The sequence below is a fragment of the Peromyscus eremicus genome, chromosome 8b (genome assembly GCF_949786415.1).
Source record: "Peromyscus eremicus chromosome 8b, PerEre_H2_v1, whole genome shotgun sequence".
In the NCBI taxonomy this organism is placed as follows: domain Eukaryota; kingdom Metazoa; phylum Chordata; class Mammalia; order Rodentia; family Cricetidae; genus Peromyscus; species Peromyscus eremicus.
In genome coordinates, this window is record NC_081424.1 from 33,430,144 (window position 1) to 33,454,871 (window position 24,728).

Genomic DNA, 24,728 nt, shown 5'->3' on the forward strand with positions numbered 1-24,728 from the left:
TAGCCACATCGTTTACCTTGGGGAAATGATACAAGGCAATGTTAAAGGTAATGCAGCTGTTGAAGAAATACAAAAGCCAGATGACTTCAGGAGTGTGCACTGAGGAGAGCAGATCAATTGTCCTTAGCTCCAAGTCTCGGAAAGCCATTTTGATTGAGGTCAAAAAGGAAACAAGTGGAAGTCTGTCTCAATTATTCATTAGGCTTGCCTAAAATGAGACCTTCACAACCGATAGATCCAATCTATAGTTTTACTTTGTAACTCTTCCATAATTCCACTGTGTGGATCTGTCGTACAGTTAGGAGGCAGTGTACACCCAAGTATTCACGATCAACAAACATTTAGGGTGAGAAAAATTGTGACATTAACTGCCTGAATACCACTCCACTGAATCAACCAGCCTCCACTTTTAAAGGTTTATGTAATAAGCTAGTTAGCTGATACTTGAAGATATATGGTTAATAGTATTCTCTCTTCTTGTCCACTAATTTTATGTGTGAAATAATGTGTTTCATGGAACTGTTTCCTTTCATGCTCTTTGCTGGCAGGTAATTCAAATTGTTAATTTAGTTTGATAGAAAAGCTATTAAACAGAAAACACATCATCTGTGGTTTTTAGAGTGTAAATTATACTATCATCTGTGTTTTATTAGCTCTGTCAATGAAGAATTTCATTTTTAGATTAGGACCTCGGGAGAAAAGGTGATTTATAAGCTTTTTATAACAATTGCCATACAAGAAACATTTGATGAAAAATTACCTTAGAACAGATTCCATAAATTTAAAACGTTGCATAATGTTGCAAAAAATAGATTAAAATTTATCATACTGTAAGCACATACTTTTTGTGTAGTGTAAATTTAAATGGGAACATAATACCAACAGTTTAAAATTATTTCTTTTTTAAAATAGCTATTTTAATAGATCAAGAACAAGAAATGTAAAAATACAGGAGTCTTTATGTATTTATATACTTTTAAATCAATATGTTGTACAATCAATACTTGCATTGTATATAGGTAACTTTATAAATATACAATTGAATATTGCCGTTAAGTTTTTGTTTGCATTGTGCCAACTTGTTTTAAGTGTTAAAGGATTTCCCAGTTGCCTTCGGAGTAATGATGTTTATATTTGTGCATTAAGAGGGCTTTTAAACATATGATTTGAAAATGTAGTTTTCCAAAATCCACACAAGCACACAAGTGGGAATTGGAGAGAGCGAGAGAGCCAGAGAGAGAGAGCAAGAGAGCAAGAGAGAGAAGCGAGAGAGAGAGAGAGAGAGAGAGAGAGAGAGAGAGAGAGAGAGAGAGAGAAAGAGAGAGAAACATTTCAGAAATATTTGCATGTGGATTCAATGCTGTTGTTATTCCCCTGTAGGAACCAGATCTCCAGTGAGTTGTTCAAACTGGGAAGACCAGTTATCAGTTACACATAATAGGCAAGGGATGTTAGGTGCACTAGAGCATTTTACGTGGTGATTGATATTTACACTTTAAAATGTGATATCTTATCGGTGCCTGTGACCAAATTCTTTTGAAGCTTCATGACTAAGATGAGCTGACTTTGTTAAATGGTAGAGGACTGGGTTGTCTGGGGTCCTGTTGTGCTTGGCAGGTCATGCTAAATGGGAGGGTTTTTCTTAAACTTGTGGCCATCACATTCCAATAACTTGAAAAGGGCGTTGTGGGGTAGAAGAAGTTGCCAAGCATTACCGAGTTTTCTCTACTTAGGGGTTGTAGATGAATTCTTGAGATTGTGTTAAAACACGAGTCTTGAAAAATCATGTTTTCACTTCTGCAGAGAGGAAAGCCTACCAATAAAGTTACTGATAGGCAAAAGTGGTGGGATTATTCTTCCCTGCTTTCTTGTGACATGCTCAGTAAAATAAGCAATCTTAGTTTAGTTTCAGCAGATTCAACCAGATTTGTAATGTGTTCATTACAGAGCACTTCACAGTTCAGACAGAATATCTCATTTGATTTTTTTGTTATAATATATTGTGCCTTTCTCATGACACAGGGGACTTTTAAAAAATGAGTAAAAGTCAATAAGAGCTTTAAAAGAAGACAGGAAACATGACGAGACATGGCTTTGATATTTATTGTACATAATTTTAAGCAAAAATGAATCTATATAAAACCACTTACCTGCAGTATTTATGCATACTGCTAAAAATGAATGACCTGGTCTTATTTCCAAACTGGGAGTGTGGGGGGGTGTGTGTTGGGGGGAGAGGGGTGCTTTCCCCTGAGCAGCAATACAATATGTTAAGGCATCTCTTGGTTCCTTTTGTGGCATTTTAAGTACAGAGTTACTTTTGCCCTGCTGGATGATAATGAAACAATGTACCATTGGGAGGGGTTGAAATATTTCTAAATAATGCTTAGAGCATGTGGTATTTCTGGCAGATGACAGGGGAAAAAAACTATATGGTATAGCCAAGGAGAAAATAGATGTAAGTAGAACTTTAAAGGTTGATGGGGTTTGACATCTGGTTCCATGCTGATGTACAGTACATAAATAATTATGCTTTATTGTCCTGTGCTGTTGTATAAGTTGTTTTCAAACATATGAAGCCTTGCAACAAACTCTAAAACTCTGGAACGTGACTTTGTTGGTGGTAGTTGATCGTGAGTTATAGACTATAGGGTTTTTTCCACTTAAACATAATTTCTCCCCAGTGTGTGATTTTGTCTAACCTGTCTCCCCAAGCCAAGCCCCCTGCACTGAGCACCAGAAGTGAATACTGAAGGAGAGAAACAATTTCCACTCTTTAACATTCTTCTGCCACTGTTTTTGGTTTGGTTTTGTCTTGTCTTCTCTTCTCTTCTCTTCTCTCTCTCTTTCTCTCTCCCTCCCTCTCTCTGTGTAGTGTAGTGTAGTGTACCTGCATATGTGTATACTGTATTTTCTTCTTTTCGTGTGTGTGTGTGTGTGTGTGTGTGTGTGTGTGTGTGTGTGTGTGTGTGTAGGGGGGTATACCTGCATGTGTGAATGTGTATTCATATGTATATGGGCACACATGTAAGTGCAGCGTGTAGTATGCACACAGATGTACATGTAACACTACTGTTTTTAATCTTAATGCTTATTTTGTTGATGTTGAACTTAGAATATTCATTTTTATTTTTGATATAGTACTTAATGTGAATTATGTCAGCTTGTCTTTGACTGAGTAGATGAAGATACCCAATAATGCACTAGAGATCATTTACTGTTACAATAAATGAGTGGTAATTTACAAACTGACTTGTAGTGCAGATGGGTAGGAACTGGTCCCTCACGTTGAAATTGGATAGACCAGGGAGGGAAGAAAGCTTCTGAGCTCTATGAAACAGATTTCAGTGATGTATGCCTTTTAGGGCTCTGAGATTTGCGTATAGAAAAAAAGATGCCTCATTAAAATCGCTTTATGTTATATATCATAATTAGATTTTCACAGAGTCTATTTCTAGTTGTGGTGACTACCAATTGACAAAGTGGCATTCTATTTGCCATAGAAAGCCTCTGAAATGTCTGCGAATTTTAAAACAAACTTTTCAAAGCTCTTTATGGAAACATTTGTGTTCTGTGTTTTGAGTTACTCAAGACCAAAGAAGTGAACATTTCTTTTAAAATATCAAGTAGAGCTTGTGAAGAAATGCTGAGATGCTTCAGGTTCGTTAGTTGAGACTACACTTCCCTGCAGACACAGATCTAGTGGTTCACCAGTTGTATGATGAACTTCCCGTGATAAATTAAATTATCTGTTTTGATACACAAATGCTCATGGGCTATCACTTTACAATGTGTACATGTGTTTAATTATAGGTTGATATTAACTGTATAAATGTAAGTATTATATTTAGGAATGCACATAGATTTAAGTAAATTTTAGATTGTCTTTTGACACACACCTATATTGTAAAATTATGTATTTGGACTTAAAATGTTACATCTGTATTTATATTTTATTTTGTTATAAGTACTTTTTGAGGCCAAATATAAAGAACATATTTTAACTCGTATTTACTGAATTCTGTGAATTGGAGATCAAGGAAGCTCTTCAAACTCTGACAGTTGGTTATCAGTTTTCTAAAGAAAATCAATTAAAAGTAAGGTCCTTTGATTTAGACTCTTAAATGAGAACATGATTAAACCCTTAGGGTAAGATGGAATAATTATTTGAAAATACTTTTAAATACCATTATCTCTCTTAAAATTTAAATATGATCAACTTTGTATTAGGAAATATGAAAAGTCACATAATCATTGTTGCTTAAAGATGTATAATTTTCACTATTTCAGAACATAATGAACTAGAATTAAGTGCTATTCTGCTATACTAGGCTAATCTTTAATAATTTTATTCAATTCAGTCATAAAACACACTTTATAAAGTATTTTTGCTTTACAGTGTTCTTTACAGTATCAATTGTTCAGTCAGATTCACACTTAGAACATCCATATTTTAAATGGAAGCAAACCTAACGAGTTTAAATTATTGTTGACAGTAATTTCTATTTTATTTTCCTTTTTTACAGAATGTTTTGTGTACAACAGTCTACATTTGATAGATTTAGAACAAATTCTCGCCCACCCACACCCCTCCACTGTGTGTGTATGTGTGTGTGTGTATGTATGTGTGTGTTCTTAAATAACAGTACACACAAATTTAATTTGGGTTATACACCCTACACATGTCAGTGAATAAATACTATCTCACATGCCATCCATAAAACACAAATAATAGCTTGTCTCTTGTATTGAGAAACTTTCACTTTTGATAATTTTGTCTGAAATTTACAGTTTCAGAATTGATCTTTTTCTCTGTAGAGGAAATTATGAAATGAAATAGGTTTACTTGAAAATGCTGAAATTTGAAAATTGATCTTTCCAAAATATCACTTTCTTTTTTCCCTTGGATTATGTGTTATTGTTAATATTTCAGGAACTGGAAACAGCAAGATAAAGTAGGAAATAACTGCGATAATTGATTCCAGCATTTTGAAAAGACTATTGGTGGAATCAAAATAAAGTTTGTTCTTATTTATGCACTTACTTAGGAGTTACTTCTGTTTTTTTCTCAAGAGATTGTGAACTTCTCAAAGCACCTATTGGTTAGAAAATGTCAGAAAAATATTTAGGTTGATTTTTAGACTTCAAAATGCTTGTCATAATAGAAAATATTCTAGAAATTATATTTTCTATATATTGATAATAATCACTATTTGTTATACCAAATCTCATATTCTATACAACTTATTTTACATTATTCTTACTTACTCGTGTTAACGAAGCCTAACAGTTTTAAACAATAAATTGTATTTGAAATAGAAAAATGAGTTTGTAAATGGTGAGTGTCCAACTAAAATAAGGCTAAAACTGGGCTGGCTTTCTCCTTCCAATTATTTTTCTTTGTTTTCTTCTGAGTTCTTGCCCCTGCTGACACTGTTTCCTCTGTTTATCATTAGTAAGTTCCCCAAACATCTCTTCTCATAGATTACATGAGCCATGCAGACAGACTTTTGCTGGTCTAGGTCAAGGCTACTCAGTTGAAAACTGATGCAAATGTATTTTAAAATTTCTCGTGGCTATGTAATAAAAGTAGATGAAAAGGAAAAATGAGTTATCAAACCTAGTATATTCAAAGAAATCATCCCATTTTTCCAACATGAAGGATATCGTGGTATTTTACTTTCTTTTTTCAAAACTTGGATTTTGAAGTCCAATTTTTTTTTATGCAGAGAATGGATTCATTTAATCCAGTCGTGATGTGAGTTCTAAGTACCCAGCAGCCAAGGCTGTGTATCTTTGCTGGCCACTCTGCTGAGCTGTTTGGATCTTGTGCATCTCTGTGGATGGAGAGTAGCTGGCATTTCTCAGGCTTTTGCTAATGGCTTGCTATGTGAAATCTCTGATATTTCAGAGAGTAAGTTGCTTTTGACATCAGACTTTGGCTGTAATTAGTGGGGCAGTGGTGCTAGCAAGTAGGGTGGATACTAGAGGCACCTGGGTAATTTTTTGAGACCCTTTTCCTTTTACTTATCTTGAATTTAAATGTTGTAAGCCCATTATTACCACAAAATCAGTTATTTCCATAGACTAATTTAAAAGATGTGTTTAGAAATCGATGTATGATAGGAAGCAACAAGGATGCTCTTCCTTGGAAAGTGATCCATGGGACTTTAATTTTAATGCAAGGAGTTTGTGAGTCAAGAGTGTGAACTTTTCGTTAGGTAAGATGAGTAAGTCCTCAGAAATGCTGTACAGTGTAGTGTCTACAGCTAACAACAGTCTACTACATGTCTCATCTAAGGACTTCCTAAGAGTAGATCTCATGTGTTCTTACCCTAAACACACAAAGAAGTAGGAACAAAGAAGTAGGATGAGAAGAGATTTTTGGAGGTGATTGGTATCTTTATAGTAGATTATGATGATGACACCACAAGTATATTCTTATCATAGACTCATCAAATTTTGTACATTAAATATGTGCACTTTTTTATTTCAACCATACCTCTTAAAGAAAAAAAGGAAGGAAGGAAGGAAGGAAGGAAGAAAGGAAGGAAGGAAGGAAGGAAGGAAGAAGAGAAGGACAATTAAAAAAACAACTGCTTGCAACTACAGCATAGGAGAGGAAAAGCTTGATGTATAGTTTTTACTTCTAATTCCTGGCCAGTTAATGCAAGTGCTGGGATTTGGGCAAGTTGTTTAACTGATTTAAAACTCAGATTTTTTAAAATTTTCTTCTTCATTTTTTTCTCCTTCCTTTTCTACCTATCTTCAATCATCTATCTTCTATCTATCTATCTATCTATCTATCTATCTATCTATCTATCTATCTATCTATCTTCTATCTATCATCTAGCTAGGTAGCCATTTATTAATATATCTATCTTCCTCTCTTTATTTTCCTTTCATTGATTGTCTATTCAATTGCTTTTTGGAACAAGACTGTCACTATATATGTAGCCCATGCTGGCTTTGAACTCTTGGATAGCCTATGAAAACAAGGATTTGCATTTAAATTATGACTATGAACTTCAGCCTTATTTCTGGCCCTGCCTGTTTCCACATTGTTTTAAACAAATTCAAAGTCACTTGGAATTATACTGGAGACAGGGGTGGTGCATTCTGTAAGAACATGCTCACTTCCATAACACATGTGACTCAGCAGGTGCTATTCAAGTAGAAGAGTGAGCCCAAAGCAGGTGAATTGTGCAATTGGTGTCTAATTGCCATCAAGGAACATAGTAAGCTTAGAGACTATCTAAGTTCCATTTAACTTTTCTCTATTAATTAAGAAATAAGGGCTGGAGAGATGGCTCAGAGGTTAAGAGCATTGGCTGCTCTTCCAAAGGTCCTGAGTTGAGTTCCCAGCAACCGCATGGTGGCTCACAATCATCTGTAATGAGATCTGGTGCCCTCTTCTGGTATGCAAGCAGAGCACTGTATACATAAATAAATCTTAAAAAAAAATAAGATAGAGGTTGTGTATAGCTTAGTGGTAGAAAACTTGCCTCACGTGCCCCAGGTTACAGATTCTGACACTACAGAAGAAAATAAATGAATAAATAAACAAATAAAAATTAGAAGTCATCATAAAAGAGAAAGGGTCTTGGACTTTGGAATAGCTGTAGTTTCTCAAGGACAGAGAGAGTTATCAGATCATATTGGTGTCTAGGTGGAAGCCCTGCAGGCACCATATACCCAAGGACTCTGGAATGCTTAGTTGGAAGCTCCACCTGACTCCCTTCTCTCCACATCATCCCATGCCCACAGGAAGTACAGACTTGAACCGGTGTCCCTATACTCAAGGAGTCTGGAATGTTTAGGTGGAAGCCTCACCTCTCTCTCTCCCCAGACCCCACCCCTAAGAAAGCTGGCCAAGAGTCAGCCCCTCCCTGGGGCTGCTCAAGACCAAACCTACATGCTACTTACTTAAGACCTGGTCACCGTATCTGCCATGTGCTCTGTGATTCCTCTTCTGCCTGCTGGAGAGTCACCTGCGAGGTGTTTTGCTCTGTTCAGATTAAACCTGGATTTATTAATTTGGCCTGCTCTGGCTTATTACATTGGCAGTGTTACTCACTTCCGGGGGATTGAAACTTTTCAGCTAGTACTTCAGTCAATTGCAATATTCAGTCAGTTTTGTTCAGAAATGTCTATACAAAAATGTCCTTTCATTTCCCCCTCAGCTCCGATTTCAGCTTGGGTCTTCACTATCCTCTCTGCCAAGCTGCTGACTCACTGAATGAACAAGCACCTACTCGATGCTGGGGGTATAGTGTTGACAAGGTCAACAGCCTTTGTGCACTCACTTAGACCATCTGCCATTTTGGAAGGCTCCCTTCTGCCCTTCAGCATTCATTCTGCCTCTTTCCACCCACCATCTAGGCCATCTCCATTCCACATTCATCTTAGAACTCAACTGTCTGCACTGCCCAAAGACAAATGTCTAAGTTCTTTACCTGGTGTAGGGACATTGTCATGTGCTTTGATGACAAACTCCATGTTAGTAAAATACTTACCCTTAAGCAGACAGAGTCACTCTGGCTTACAGCTTCTCATGCTCAATTCAGAGACCAGTCCATTAGCTTCTTTTTTTTTTTTATCTCCTTTTGGCAGAGTTCGTTTGCTCCCTGCATCCCTACCATGCATTTGCTGAATTCTTATACAGTGCCTACACATCCTAAAGACTGTTCTTTCCTCATCTGGCCATGAGCAAACTGGGTACAGTATTATAACCACCGAGGTGGAAATATGCTCTAACAATAGCTAAAGAATAACAAGTTCCTTCTTTTCAGTGTAAGTGATAAGCCTGAAAAAGGTCTGTGCACAAGTTTTAGGAAGCTTGTTGTCTGCCTCTGTCTGTGCACAAGTTTTAGGAAGCTTGTTGTCTGCCTCTTGATTGGGAGGGTGTGTCTCTACTGTTGTATTCTGGTTTGATTGGGAGGTTGTGTCTCTATTGTTGTGTTCTGGTTTGATTGGGAGGGTGTGTCTCTACTGTTGTGTTCTGGTTTGATTGGGAGGGTGTGTCTCTACTGTTGTATTCTGGTTTGATTGGGAGGGTGTGTCTCTACTGTTGTATTCTGCTTTGATTGGGAGGGCGTGTCCCCACTGCTTTGTTCTGGTGCTTCTTCAGTCAGTCTCAAAGTCATAGTTGTGAGGAAAGTGGCATTCACTGTGGGATGATTTCTGTACGTTCATCCTGTAGCTCTTTACAGGCTCAGGTGATGAATCATGAGGAAAAATATCAGTGGGATAAGAAATCTGTTTCATAAGATCCTTTTGTTCAGTTCTTAATTTCTTGGACAATAAGCCTATCAAAGACTTTATAATAAGTTGTATGAGCTTAAATTCTCATTTCGTTTTTAGGAACTAAATTAAGCAATCATTTGTGTTTTAAAAAACAATTTCATTAATCCGATGTGTTCTTTAACCTCATACATATATATGTGTTGTGATGACTCTAATCCCCCCCTTTCTTATCTCTCCTCCACCATCACCTTCACCCACCCTCTTCAAATAGGGAGAAAGGCTGAAAAATGTCATCTTCTAGGCATTAGACAGCTGGAGCTATGTTCCCTGGGCCTGTATAAGATCAGCTCTGTCATCAGTTAAGGATGGGAACAGGGCTCATGGGCCCTAACTCTCCCTGCTGATCTATCGGTTACTGATACGTGTTTGTTTTAAATAAGCAGCGCTGTTACCATACGAGAAAGGTGACAAGGCACCACAAAACCCAGTCTCAGAGCTTTATTAGGAGGAGGGGAGGAAGGGACAGAAGGGAGTGACCAGGCCTGTGGAAGACAGTGCAGAGTGGGGAGGAGGAGAGAGCAGAAGAGAGGGGAGGAGCCTGTGACCGGCTTTTTGAGGATTCCCCTGCACATGCACATGTGGGCTTACAGAGCTATACCACGCATGCGCAGATTGCGTAGTAACACCACCCGCATTACGTAATCATAGCCACTGAACTGTGTGTATGTGGTCATGCAGGTGGAGGAGTGGCAGAATCCTAACAATACATTCTTGGAAAGGGAGAGAATTGTCTTTACTTACATACCCACTGTGAGCCCAGGCTTCAGTGGACAGTTCCAAACCCAGTGTCACACAGCCCTGGAAAAGTATTCTTTTTCCTTTCTCTCTATGTGTATTTTCTCTTCTTTCTTCTTCTTCTTTTTTTTTTTAAAAAAAAAAATGATTCTTTGTGGATTTCACATCATGTATTCCGATCCTACTTTTTTCCTTATCCCCTCACGTCCAGCCTCTGTCCTTTCAACCTCCCCCCCCCACAGTCAAAACCAAATTTAAAACAAAAACCGAAAAAACAAAACAAAGACAAAGAAACAAAACAAAAATTAAGGAAGAAGAAGGAGGAGGAGAAGAATCATCATCATCATCATCATCATCGTCGTCGTCGTCGTCATCTAGCTGTGGAAGCTGTGGTGTGGCCCCTTGAGATACACAGCTTATCCTACAGTCTGTTCATCTTTGTTTGCAAGTATTCATTACCAGGAGTCATTGGTCTGGCTCAAGGCCTCTTGTTTCTGCTACATCACCTACAATGGACTCTCACTGGGGTTCCACTTGAATATCCTATTGTCCTGTGTCGTAAAGATCCTGCTGTTTTGGATCTATAGGTTTCATCCCCTTCACACACTCCAACAGTTCATAGATTCAGTGGATGTTGGGGTCAGCCAACTCGTAGCCCTGGTTCTGGGTCTGGATGGTAGCTGGGTTGGTCTGCTTCCTAGCTTTCCCTCATCATCTCTACCCAGATGAGCTCTCCAGCACTGTCTCGTCTAGCTCACTCTCCTCTATTCTTAATTACTTTTAAAAATATTTCTTCACCCCTCGACCTTCCAGTGCTGCAGTCACCTAAGAGGAAAGGATGACAATGTCTCTGCTAGTCAGTGTTATTTTCATACAGAGAAAGTAAAACAGAGGATATTGTGATCAATGAAATGAGTGGTTTCCCAGATAACAAACACATCTAGGCTGAGAAATGAAGCAAAAGTCGTCACAGATGTTTGAAAGTATAGGGATTTGAGTGTTTGCTTTTAAAGCATTCTTCTGAGTCAGCAGAGGAGGACGGAATTATAGTGTGAGCTGGAAATCAGTACCGTAGCCTAAAAATTTGAAATGTAGGCATGTTTTGTATTGAATAGACATTCTTTTTTTCCCCCTCCAGGTTACATATTTGAAGTTAAATCCCCCTTGATCCTGTAAGTTGCACAGATAGACCTCCATAATATGTACATCCATAATATGTGACATGGAAGGGTATATTCTACATTCCTAATATGAACTGAAGGATTTTCAAAGAATCTGCTACATATACAACATTCTTATAAGACCACAATAATCAAGCTAGGTATGGTAGCACACACCTGCAATCCCAGTGTTTAGCTGGTAGAGGCAGGGGGGATAAAAAGTTCAAGGTTATACTCAGGTATATAGCAAGCTCTAAGCCGTCTTAGTTTCCATAAGACTGTGTCTCAAAAGCCATTCCCACATAAACTGATACAAATCAGACAAGTCTCTGTACTTGAAGTTAAATGGGAAAGACAATGGATTTGTGTTTAGCCTTCCTTTAGAAAGTAAAATGCATACCTCCTCCAGGAGCAAATGCTGTTTTCATTCCTTACCTATATTGTGGGTTAAAACCCTCAAGTGGATCCGGACTTTGTGCCTGGTACTAACTGCAAAGGTGTGTGAAAAGTCTGTGGGCAATGTTGAAACTTAATTGACCTGCTGGGAGTGTATAAAGTGCTCAGTCAGGATGGAGACGATGGAAAATTAACATAGGAATGATTTCACGAACACTATTTATTGTTGTGGGCCTGAGTGGAAGACAGAAGCCGTGTCCACTGGAGCCACATTCTCAGTGGACTGAGGACAGTGTGACTTCCTAGTTCCTAACAGGGAAACTTGTTCTTTGGTTTCTTTGTTCCCAGTTCGGCGGGTCCCCCGCTATTTTACCAAACATTTGCATAGTGATGGGGCCCAGGGAACTATATTTGGCAGCTGTTCCTGTGACAATAATGAAACGCGGTATCTAGTACTGCCCGCTATGGCTATAAAATGTAGAGAGTATTTGACAGAGATGTTGGTGAGCAGAGCCAAGCCACTTTGTATTTAAAGAGCGTGTGACCCTGAGTGAGGAAGTTGTATTTTCATAGGCGAATAACTAGTGCTCTTTTTCTACAGGTAAAGAAAACGTGCCCAGAATCCGATGTTTCAGAACCCCAGAATTCCAGGTACAGTAATAAAAGTCAATACTTCGTTAAGAAAAAGTGCAGTTTTGGAAAACCATGTATTTATTGTATTCTATGCTTGTTATAAAGGAGATTTGAAATATTGAGAATTTTTTCAGTGTGTGTGTGTGTGTGTGTGTGTGTCTGTCTGTCTGTCTGTGTGTGTGTGTGTGTGTGTGTAGGCATATCTAGCAAGGGCATTATTAATCACAAAATTAATTTCTAAAAGAGACTGATTGAAGTCAGCTTCAAAAATAATACAAGCTTCTCCAGAAATACTTAAAATTTTTCCATAGATATTATTTTGCAAACCTTAATTTTTCATTCTAACTCTCTCTTACAAGTACATATATCTGGAATTGGTACTGAATAATCATGGAATCTGTTGTTTGTTAAACCCTATAAACCCTATATTTTTCTTTCTAATGAAATGTGACTACATTTTTCAGAATACTAACAAGTTAAAAATCTCAAAATCAATGAAATTCTGTTTGTTGTTTGGGAGAACTGGTAGAAAAGATGAATTAAATAGCCAAGTCCTTCAAACAGGACTTTAACAATATTCAGTTGTTTGTGGTTGGGCCATTTGCCCAGCAGATTTGTTCTAGGCCTGGACATTACCAGTGCTTTCTTTTCAAAACCCAGGGCTCAATTTTAAATAGACAAGTAAAAGTATTATGAATACCACAATAAAATAAACAATAAAAAGCACACGTCCTTAACATATTAATGATATGACCTACTCTATGTCATTAAGATACTGCTTATTATGACATGGGTACTGGTATGCTATGACTTTTTCCTGCATAGGATGAATATAGTGATTTTTCCCAGTACACCAAAACAATACAGATCTCATTAACCTGCTAAGGCTACCATGCTTTCCTTTTGAAAAGTCAATGTACAACATGAGCCATATATTTACTATTCAAAGAATTCTTGTATGGTATGATATTCCTGTAATTGATTCTTCTATATATTAAATGATTATGTACTCTTTTTCTTTTCCTTTAGATGAATTATGGGTATATAAAATGATACAGAATTATTGACATCTGTTATTTTCTCTTCATAATTAGTTGTCAAAATAAGATCGAATAATTTTTATGTATTAGGGCCTTACAAAATTGATAGCTCATTCAACATTTTGCCTAAAAAGCAGAATAATCTAGAATGGATGGAGAGAAGAGAAGTCTCCAGACCTTGTTCCTTCCTAATAATTTCACTGCTTCTATAACTAATATATCTATGATTTATTTTTCAAGAATTATATAAATGATTAGATAATTTTGTTAACAATGTGTGGAAGGGAGCTAATTGGAAAATAGCAATAGATTTTTCCTTAATATGAACATTTCATGTCAAATATTTTACATTTAATCCTATTCAGGATTTTTTGACACACAGCACTATCCCTAAATACATTTTAAGTGATAAGAAAACTATAGCAACAATTTAATCTTGGTTACAAATTGTATCACTGAGCTGGAAAAGAAACAGACAAACCAAAGTTTAATGATCTTACTCCTAGAACTGAATCATCCATTTCTAGTTTCTATATGGAATCCTTGCCTGTGTCCCCATAAACATTTTATTTTAAGGTAGGTGTGTAGCTAAGTGATGGAAGACTTCTACAACAGGCTGAGGGCTCTAGGTTTGACCCCATCATCACAAAAAAATTTAAAAAGCACAAAAGATGTAATTTTGCTTTTAAGATGAATAATGGCTGTTTTTAAGGATTGTTTAAAATACGTCCTATTATTTAATATTATATATCGCTATAAATTGAAAAGTGTGTGGGTTCTTTCTAATTCACAGTCATTTGCCATAGGTTAACTATTTCTCACAATTCCCTATAAAATGGGTAAACAGGGAAATCAGTCTCTAAGCACGCTAAAGCTTTAAAGGACTGAAAACGAATAAAAGAAACAAATCTTACCCATGGTGCAAAGGCTGTCAGGACAACCTACAGACACTTTCAGCTCAGGGGTGCCAGACGTTTAGTGACCGGCTGACGTTTCTCCTGACTGACCTCTGCCTTCCGGTCATCATCAGCTTTGCTTGACGTCGTAGGTCTGGGGATGGGCAAACCGGCACTAAGATAACACAGCAACCGGGCACTGACAGAGAGGGGGAAATATTTTTTCAGCTTCAGTTTTAGAGCCTGGGCTTTTGCAATAGCATTCTGAAGAAATCTAAAAGAATTGAACTCCATATGGAACAATGCATCAGCATAAAATGTCCACGGGGGAAAACACTGCCTGACAAAGTGCTGCCCCACTTAGAGCCCACAGCAAATGTCACTCATGTGTTTAGCTAGCTTTACAGAATGTTTATTTTGGGTTTGGAATGATTAGAATAGATGCAGATGGGAAGTGTTTTTACAGTGGGGAAGTAATTAAATTGGGTGTGGAGGCTTGTCAGGGGCGTTCTTGGAGTGATCTATGTGTATCAGCAAATTCTTTGTCTTGCTTGGCCTTAACTCCTCTTTGGGGAAGAAATGCTTTGGCTGCAGATGTAACTGGTAGATTGGGGGAAAGAGAATTTAAAAATGCATGCAGTGCCAAGTGAAGGAAACTTGGAAGCAGGGTGATTTGTGTATCCTAAGAGCCAGATATCAGCTACACTTGCTGACTCCTAAAATCATCAACTTGATGTCAGATGGAAAAGGGGAGTGTGTGTTTCATAGAAAAAAAGTGCATTGCTTGAATATCTGTTTCTGCCTTGCTTCTGTCTATATTGCTCACCATGTCCATAATACATTGTTCTTTTGCCTTTATTCTTATATCATAATGATAGCCTTAAATTGGGTGCATGGAAAAGAGAACCTAAATTTTCTTTCTCATGTTTTACCTTACTCTAGGATTACGCTTCCTGATGGATAGATCATCTTAAAACAAGCTGAAACATTATTTTTAAAGTGGTTTTCCCCTACAGTCACCATGATTTCAGTTGTGTAGGTCTACCCTCAACTGAGTATCTTAAAAAAAACCCAAAACACTAATAACAAAAATCAAAGTCTCCAACTTCCATTCCCCTTTATTCCTGGTGCAGGGAAGGAAATAATTTAGCTCATTATTTAATTGTGTTTGTTACAAATGTCTTAGGGGGCCACCATGTTCAAGCAAGCCCTGACATAGCTGATGGATTTCTTTTTTGATCCTCTGCTCTGACCCTCTTTGCCCTTTCTATTTTGAGACTCTGACTCACAGATTTTTTTTTTTTTTTTTTTGCCAAGATGTAGTCAGAGACATAGGAGGAAATATAATTGAAACCATGCAATTGTGTCCAATGATTGTATGATTGTTCTGTTACTTAAGGGATGGTGGAAATATAAATTTTGGTGAAACTGGGCTGTCAAAAGACCTGCAGGAAGAATGTCAGCTGCCTTTCTATGGCAGCCTGGTCTCAACCAGACCACAGCCCCATGTCGAAACTCCACGAATAGGGATCAAAGAAGTATTATTAATATTATGTTATAGAGGAGCTGAGATGAGAGAATATTTGTAGTGAGTCAAAGAAGGGGCCAGAGTCCTCTGGGTAACAGTGAGAATCAATTCATTCCCACTCATATGTTAAAGAAATCGTTTGTGTTATAGAAACTTAACTCTTACCAGGCTTTGTGCTCTGTCTTCATGACCCAACCTCTGCTAACTTTGCGACTGTCAGGAGAAAGGGAAAACGGACAGCCAACCTTAAAGATGTGCTGGAATTCCTTTCAGTTTAATCGCTAGTGTTTCAGAAGCTTCAACATGTTTATTTATTCAACGACCATACACTTTTGAAAGTACTTAATTCCTCTTATATAAACTGTTATTGTCTAGCAATGTTACAGCAGTTAAGGCATTAAGTTCTACACATCCTTTTTTTTTTCTTTCCTTTCTGCTAGTAAAATAATTATTTCAGTACTTCCAGAAGCCTTAAATCTTTACTGGATATAATCTTCTGTCTAAAAATTAATTGCTATTCTGTTTTCACAGGAGGGAAACCTCAGGGCCTTTTCATTTTCATGAAATCCTGCAAAGGATTTTACCCTGGCAAATCTGAGGTCCATCTTGGAGGGGCTTTAGCGAGCCTAGTAGGCAAACATGACTCTATCAGGCCTTGCCCTTGCCCGCTTCCTTCTATCTTGCTAAGTTAACCACCGAGATCTATTCTCTTATTTGGCCACTTCCTCCCCACAAGGCTGACTACTAAGGTCCAGCTGTCAAAGTATTGAAGTCCAGCAATCAAAAGCCCCATTTTGGCTCACTTAATTAACATGCCCAATCAAAATTAAACACCTCATCATAACACAAGGGTTCCCCGTTTTTCCCTTTATAAACTGCCATTTGCCTATTGGCCTTGTCTTTCTGTCTCCTCTTGATTCAGAAGCAGTCTTTTGTCCCTCTGGGCAAACATTCCTTCCTCCTCTCCCTTATTCCTTTTCTCTTCTCCCTCTTCCTCTATCTCCTGTCTTTTTCTCTTATTTCCTGTTCTTTGTTGCTCTGTGGTAAATAAGTCTCCTTTGTGCTGAGAACTTGGTTTTGGGGTGTCTTGTCCCCTTCCACCTAGCACAATACTTTGTCTCCAGTATGTATCTAAATGCATTATCGACAGGTTGCATTTGCTCACATCTTGAAAACTTGAGACTGTAGTTGCTGTAACCTGTTTCTGTCAGCAACACAATGCAGCTTCGGAGCCCAAGCAATCAGGAAACCATTTCCAGCACACTGTTACATTATTAAGGCATGATGTTTTTGAGAATTGAGAAAAATCGCTAATTAAAACCCAAAGTAGTACACTCCTCCTACTTATTTAAGCCACTTCTCTCAAGTTATAAGGCAAGCTTCCTCTGGAAAATGATGGATGACTGATGGACAGAAAAGAGATCCTAAGACTGGGTTAATTCCCTTGTGGTTTAGTTAACTCAAGTCATAATACAGCTTAATCCCTTTCTCCCTATCTGGGGAATGTTTTGTCTCATTTCAAAGTCTGACCTCATGTGGATTCCTCTCCATTCTCTTCATTATTTTGGCTGGCAATCGCTGGAGGGTTTCTAATTCATTTTGCCTTTTCTGGACTGTGTTGACAGATTCCTACAGGTGTGGATGCAGCTGGAGCCAGAATGAGGACGAATGCTGTGTTCTGTCGTGTGGGTCATTGTACCCACAATAGTTAGCGTATCTTGACCTTTGGTCATGGGAGCAAACTGAGAAGATTTCTTAGAAAAATGTCTATTAAATCCCTGGTATCAGTCTTAATTGGAGATTTAAATAAGCTTCAAAACTCAGACTTTTATGCATTTTATCAAGTAAATCATCATCAGTCATTTCTGCCGTTTCATTGGAAGCGTCTGGTGATTTATTTTCACTAGTCAGCAGTGTATAGGACTAGCTGTGTATTGTTACCTTCCTTTTAAATTGAACCCTCCCCGAGAGGGTCTTCCAAGATTAAATGGGTAGGTGAGTACTACGCTTCATTTCTCATGGCGTCCTGGATGATTCATTTGTGTGCAGTAAGATTGATGTCTTATTCCAACCCATGGAAGGAGAGGGGTTGTCTACAGCTCAAACTCTACTCTCAGTATCTCACTTACATACATATCATTGCTTCCTAGTTCTCAGACGCCTAGGTTTTATGCTTAAGTGTTGGTCTTCTTTTTGTTTGTTTTTAATTTGTTTTTAAACCTTCTTGTGCATATTCTCTAATCAGAGATCTAGGCACAGCTCATCAGATGCAGCACAATTTCCTTTGCAGAGACTCGGGTGGAAAGATACCTTGTATAAGGCTGAACAGCTGCTCCTGATTTGATGACGAAACTGCAGAGGAGGTTAGAAACTAGGTAAATTACACAGATAGTATAGCTGCTTGGATTTTGTTTGCATTTGTTTATTAGCACTCACTGGTTAATGCTGCAAATATGAGACAGTTTAAGGAGAAAGGAGCCATTAGCATTAAGTTTATTCTGGGTTCTGTTTTCTAAGCAAGCATATAAGTGTAAATTCTTAGTCCTTGAGAAGAATGGGCTGGCTCAGTCAGAAAATGGGGGACCAGGAGTATTTCCTTCTGCTCATCTCCTGTCCGTCACCATGCTCTCTTAGCTGCCCCATTGCCTCTGACTATCTGGAGTGTAAGGAGGAGGCTGGCATGACACTGATCCTGGTTTTAGGAAGTTTTCCCAGTTAGTCTCCCAGACTTTAGAGCTTCTTTTCCTTCATCTGTTATTTTCTAAGGAAATGGAATGCTATCAGGAAGGCAGCATCACAAATCATAAACGTGGATTTTAGAAGTCACAACTTGAAGCCTATAACCCACCATGTATATGATAGACCCAACTCCCTCCCCTCCTGGAATATACTATCGCCTATTTCTCAAACACCTACCACCCCTACATCCTTCACTTTATGTCCCCCAGCTTATATGAAGGAAGCTAAAATTGCAGGGGTTTTGTTATTAGATATAACTCTATGGTTGGTCATTCATTTTATTGGGATGGAGACTTATTTCATATGACAGACATCTGTGAACTGAGCTATACAGAGTCAAAATTGCTCAAGACACATCTTTATGTGACCCAGCAGCCAAACATAAATGCAGGAGCTACTTGCTCCATCCATCTTTTTTTTTTGGTGAACTTTCCCATCAGATTTCCTGAATCCACCAAAAGTGACTGGATATTGTGCAATAGACCAGTCTCCTGCTTTCAAAAAACTGTGAATGTAATTCACTCTCTTCATTTTCTGTAATTAATCTAGTTGCTAGATTGTCTGATTAACACACTTTGGACTCTGGTTTAAATTGCTTCCCTTTCTGAAGATAATTTTGTCAAAATTATTATCCAGGTTTGGATTATTATTATTTTTTATTATTATTATTATTATTATTATTATTATTATTATTATTATTATTTTTGTAACGAACCCTCAGAAACTCCTGGTGTTTGACACAATACAACCAAAATTTAAAGTCATGGCAAGCCTTCTCACAGTCCATGGCAAGGTCACCAATGGGTTTCTAGTCAGGTAATAACATGATTAAATTTATGCTTGTGGCCCAGATACTCAGAGGCAGGGACACCAGCTCCAAGACTTGCTTAAAAGATTGAGAGAAACTTAGCTAATTGTGCTTATTTGGGAAAGGCATTGGGCACTACTTTTTCTCATGGTTTAAGCATGTTTTCTAAATTTTCTACACTGAATATTTATTTCTTTTGTCTTAAGGAAAAAATATATATGGCATGAAACGGTCAATTTGGCCTGAAATAGGCGTGCCGAAAGAGGGAGATCTCTGACCACTTCATCCTGACAGCTTGCATTGTTCTCCAGCAATGAGAAAATGCCTGACTGTCCCACATGTTATTAGTGATGAATTGCAACAACGGCTATGTTTCTGGTCGCCCTTTCCTGAAGTAAACTGAGCACCTCAGAAATCTTATGCGACAGTGTTTCTGGAGCCTGTCAGCTGCTTTGCTTTCATTTGGTCTGAGTACTATACCCCAGAGAGTAGCATTTGTCTAGTGCCTTGTTTATGTTTTAATCCTGGGAATCAGTTCTAACCTCCTACATGCTAAATACAAGCACAGTACCCGTGAGCTGGTCCCCCAGCCCTGTCCCTGGTGGCTTTTATACAAAGAATCTCAGGAGCTAGAAAAGGGTTCCACTTTTTCTCACAGGGATAACTGAGCTGGATGGGATGGTAAGTCTTTCCAAGCACAAACTGAGCCCAGTACGGTGCTTCTCTACTTAGAAATTATTGGGACTCATACGTTCTTTTTTTAAAAAGATTTATTTTGTTATTTATTTACATGTAAGTGTGCCTGTCATATATGTTCGAATTCACACGTGTGTGTTCTTGTGTGCTGTGTGTGGGATGATACCTATACAGGCCAAATGAGGACATCAGATCACAGGGAGCTTAAGCTACAGGGAGTTGTGAGTTGCTGGACCTGGTTGTTGAGAGCTGAACTCAGATCCTCTGGAAGAGCAATGAATGCTTTTAATCTCCGAGCCATCTCTCCAGCTCAAGGTTCATGCATCCTTGTGGTAATTCTGAACCTGGGCATCTTCAGCACAGAAGTTCTATGTTCAAAAATAGAGCATGGAAGATGTTGGTTTCGTACTTCATGTTAGGACAAGTGGAGAGGAACAGGGGATCTGATTTTAGCAGCTCAGCTCTAGGAATGTTTATTCATGCCCTGATGTTACTGTATATTGTGTGTCTAAAGGCATTTAGAACCTTTATTGTACAGAATGAGTGCATGTGATGATGGGGAGTGCCTGAAGGCAATACATGGAAAATAAAAAGAGGATTGGATGCATTAAAGGGAATAAGCTGTGTTTTTAGACTGGATGATAGTTAAAGAAAACTTGAAGATGATGAAAAAATGAAAGACCTGAAAGCCTAAGGAAGTCCATCTCTTTGGAGGTAGGCCAGGGCATAGACTGGTCAGTAGAAGCCTCCTAAATAAGTTGCTGGAGCTAGGAAAGGGGGATGGTTGAACTAGACACACTGGCAAGCATCTCTGAGTATATGCTATGCTGGCTACTGGTCTATTCAGAAAGCTCTAGGCACATAGCAGGCGGGGAGGATAGCATGGCTGGTACCTTATGAGCCCAGTGTTTAAAATAGCAAATAGCAACAATCTACAATGACCCATTTCTTGTCTTTCCAGGATTTTGAAATTTAATAAATGAGTTGCAGATAATTTTTTCTTGACTAATTGTTAATACTGTCTCTCAGGAACACTTCAACTACCAAGTTCTATAAGATGAGGTTGTTCCACAGCAGGACAGCCCTCTGCCACATCAGCCATACCCTCCAACACCAGAGCTCTCTTCTGCATGGAAGTCTTCAAGTTCCTTCCACAATGCTTCAGCTTTCTAAATACTAACGCTCTTAAAGTCTCTGCGTGAAATAGAGGAGGGTTTAGTAACAATTCCAAAAATTTGCTTTCTAAAGATTCAGAGATGTTGCTCATTATTTCACCATGTACTCATCATATTTCAGTTGTCTTAGCGACCTGCCATGTTTCCATTTGTTTTTCAATAAGCCAGTGGGTGAACGGAGGCTCTGTTCCTGTGTTTAGAAATTTCTCTCATCTGTTACCTGATGTCTTTGAATATGCTTACTGTGCCAAATAACTGTCTCTATGGTCTTAAAATTCTTGTAACTAGAATTAAGCGAGAGTTTTCCTTAAGATGTAGATTCTTATTGAGATGATAGTCAATCTGACAATTGTTGGGAAGACTAATGTACATACCCTTTTAGTTTTAATGCTTTCATTTTAATGGTAATTAATTTCCAAGACTCCACCACACACTTGGCAAACTTACCTAACAAACCTCACCCACACATCTCTGAGGACTGGAGAGAAAGACAAAAGCCTGATGACATAGTTAGGGGCCTGGTTTCCTTCCAGTGTCATTGAGGGTGCATGGGTAAGTCTATACTCTAAGTGGACGGATACAACTCAATTGTAGAAAGAAATATGGGAACTTCAGTGTTCTTCCTACCAGACTAAAGAGATCGTGCTGACAAGGGACAGCCTCGGAGCAAAGAGGAGACCGAAGAACAGTGAAACATAAATGAAAGAATGCAAAGTGTGGATCATAGGATATTTGGGCATTCACACTATAAACGCTGTGTGCACCTTGGGAGTCCCACAGAGACACTGATGCACCTTAGTTCAGTGCGATGATTCCAATGAGTGTCTGTCATTCTGATTCCCCCAGTAAAAATTGCATTGAGTTAGAATCATTACATTTGATAATTATTTCTAGGCAAGATAAGCCACTATTAACTAGATTTTTCTTAAAATGCAACATACAAAATTCATTGCATGCTAGTGATCATTCCTCAAAGGTCATGGAAAACTCAGGGTTGTAGAATAATTTGTTTTGTCCACTAACAGAAAGAACTCCAAGGTCTATCTAGCTCATTTGGTTGTTTTTAATTTTGTTTTGGCTATTTGGTTAATTCTGTAACCTAGCACAGTAGCTGGCACATAGTAGGGATCTCATCTCTTGCAATTATCATAAGGACAGAATAAGCAGCTGGCATGAATGTTTACAGGATGGGGAGAGCTGTTATGGATTTTCCTACACAATTCTATCTAGGGTATGTCATTATGCACATAGTAACTAATGAACATTCAGTGTTAGAGGCAAACAAGATCAAACTGGAAAATGACCTCTAAGTTTTCAACAGGGTCACTTGATAGTCTAGCTCACTCCAATTTACAGCCCTAATTCCTTTAGTGAAGCATACTTCATTAACAGAAGTGATGCAATGTTAGGGTTGGTGTCATTGAAGTTCATGGCCTTAGCATGCATTCTTAGAGAAAAATGCAACAATGGATCAGTTTCTATTTCCTTCTCCTCTTTTCCATCTTCTTTGGATGATATTTGTGATAGAGCCCTGCACATCTATCTTCAGAACAGCACACTGTGGGAAATAGTACTTCAAACAAAGGAATCGGGGTCAACCATGTTGTGTATGTCTGCCCATTACTGCCCAAACACTGTGGGCACAGGTCAGAGGAGATAAGAGGACACAGAGTTCAAGTGTTTCTGGATTAGAAATATTTTTGGTGAACACAAGAAAATTCAGCCAGTGAAGGCACCCTGAGGAGGACCCAGGATGAGTCAGCTCACCTTGCTGCTCTAAAAAGCATTCTCCTCCTCTATGGCCTCTGACAGTTAACTGAGTCATGGCTCCTCCAGACACCTGACACTGCAACAAGGACACCTCCTGAGCACTGGCTGCAAAGCAGAGCTCATCAATACCCCAGAAACAGACCTCAAGGTCAGTGTCCCAGTAACAGCACTTGAACGTGGGTGGAGCCTAGACAGGCCATTCCTTCCAGACCCTAGTGCGGTATCTTTCCCTGACCTTGGGAGAAGAAAATTTCAATCTTTCAGAACCTTTTTAAAAAATCTATTTATCTAGCATATTTTCGCTCTTGGTGTTCCAGTTTAGTTGATTTTTACTTCATGGAAAAGTTTTTTACTTTATTTATAAAATGGAAATTAATGATCTTTGAGGAATATTGGAAGTAGTTGGCTTTTCAAACAATTGACAACCTCTTAATTTATTGTTTGCCAGTAGACTGCACTGAACAGGGTGGGAGAATCTTTAGAACTGGGGTGTGTGTGTGTGTGTGTGTGTGTGTGTGTGTGTGTGTGTGTGTGCATGTGTGTGTGCATGCGTGTGTATGTGGGTGTGTGTGATGGACCCTAGGTGCAATTATGAAGGCCAGACATTGGAGACCAGAGTTTGGTGTGTGGATGAGCCCCCTTAATCACTTCACCACCTTAGGTTCTGAAACAAAGTGTCCCACTGACCCCAGTGCTTGCTCTGTTGGCTAGAGTGGCTGGCAAGCAAGGCTGTGGATCCACCTGTCTCTGCCTCCCTGCACTGGGCTTACATAAATGAATCAACAAACCCAGATATTTCTTTATGGGTTGCTGGGAAACCAAAAAGTCTAAGCCATCTCCCCAACCCTGGAACTGACTTCTTTTACTTGTTTATAAGGTAAATCCTCCACACATTTTACATTATATTCATGGTCTAGCTTTTCCCCTGTAGTCATAAATTGAGGGGCCACTTAATTAAACAATCAAGTATAACCTTTATTTATTGATATGTGACCAAATAGCCAATAAGAAGCAACTCAGGGAGAAAGGTTTTATTTCAGCTCATTGTTTGAAAATGTGATCGATCATGGGTAGAGAGAGCATAGTGGCCTGAGCATGCTATGGCTGGTTGTATTGTGTCCTGAGTCAGGAGAAAAAGAGAGACGGAGGCTGGTGCTCAGCTCACATTCTCCCTTTTATTTCAGTCCAGGACCCCAGCACATAGGATGGTGTCACTTACATCCAAGATGATCTTTCCCTCTTCTGTTAAACTTATCCTGGAAACGACCTCATTTTTCCAGAATTCACATCCAGAGGTGTGTCTCCTAGGTGACTCTAAAGTCAAATCAAGTTGACAATGAAGATTCACCCTCATAGAAACTTAACATTTTGTGCTAAACTAAGACGTTAAATTGGAATAAAAAACATGGGATGAGAAATCAATCTTTTCTTCAAGTCAGGAGTCTGATAAAGCAATGCTTGCTTTGTGTCTGTACGGTTCCTAAGGGTGATCAAACCGGCATGAAAGCTAGAAACTACAAAGTAATTGTATGCATGAAAGCTAGAAACTACAAAGTAATTGTATGTGTACGGTAGGAGGTATTGAGTCAATTAACCAGAGGTATTTTGATTATTTTGTTTTTTATTTTTTACTTTCTCCAAGTAATCTTACCCATTTTCTTATGGGACATGAGATTTTATGCAGTCAATTTTTATTAGATTGAATTTTCACAGCCAAATTGAAGCTGTTATCAGTTGGTTGAACCTTGCCTACTGAGCTAACTCTGAAGATAGGTCTCAGTTTCTTCTTATCCAGGGTTCCTGATGCTTTTCAGCTGTTCCTTTTCTTCCCCTTCATATTTTTGTG

General features: G+C 38.5%; 1 protein-coding gene across 4 annotated transcripts in view; it reads left to right on the forward strand.

Moving 5' to 3' along the window:
• Positions 1-24,728, forward strand: part of Eya4 (EYA transcriptional coactivator and phosphatase 4) — a 241,353-nt gene that overhangs the window by 118,560 nt on the left and 98,065 nt on the right. For all 4 annotated transcript variants that reach the window (XM_059272649.1, XM_059272652.1, XM_059272653.1 and 1 more), the window contains exon 3: positions 12,199-12,248. In XM_059272649.1, the coding sequence (XP_059128632.1) occupies positions 12,199-12,248 (50 nt within the window). The remainder of the gene's footprint in view (positions 1-12,198; positions 12,249-24,728) is intronic.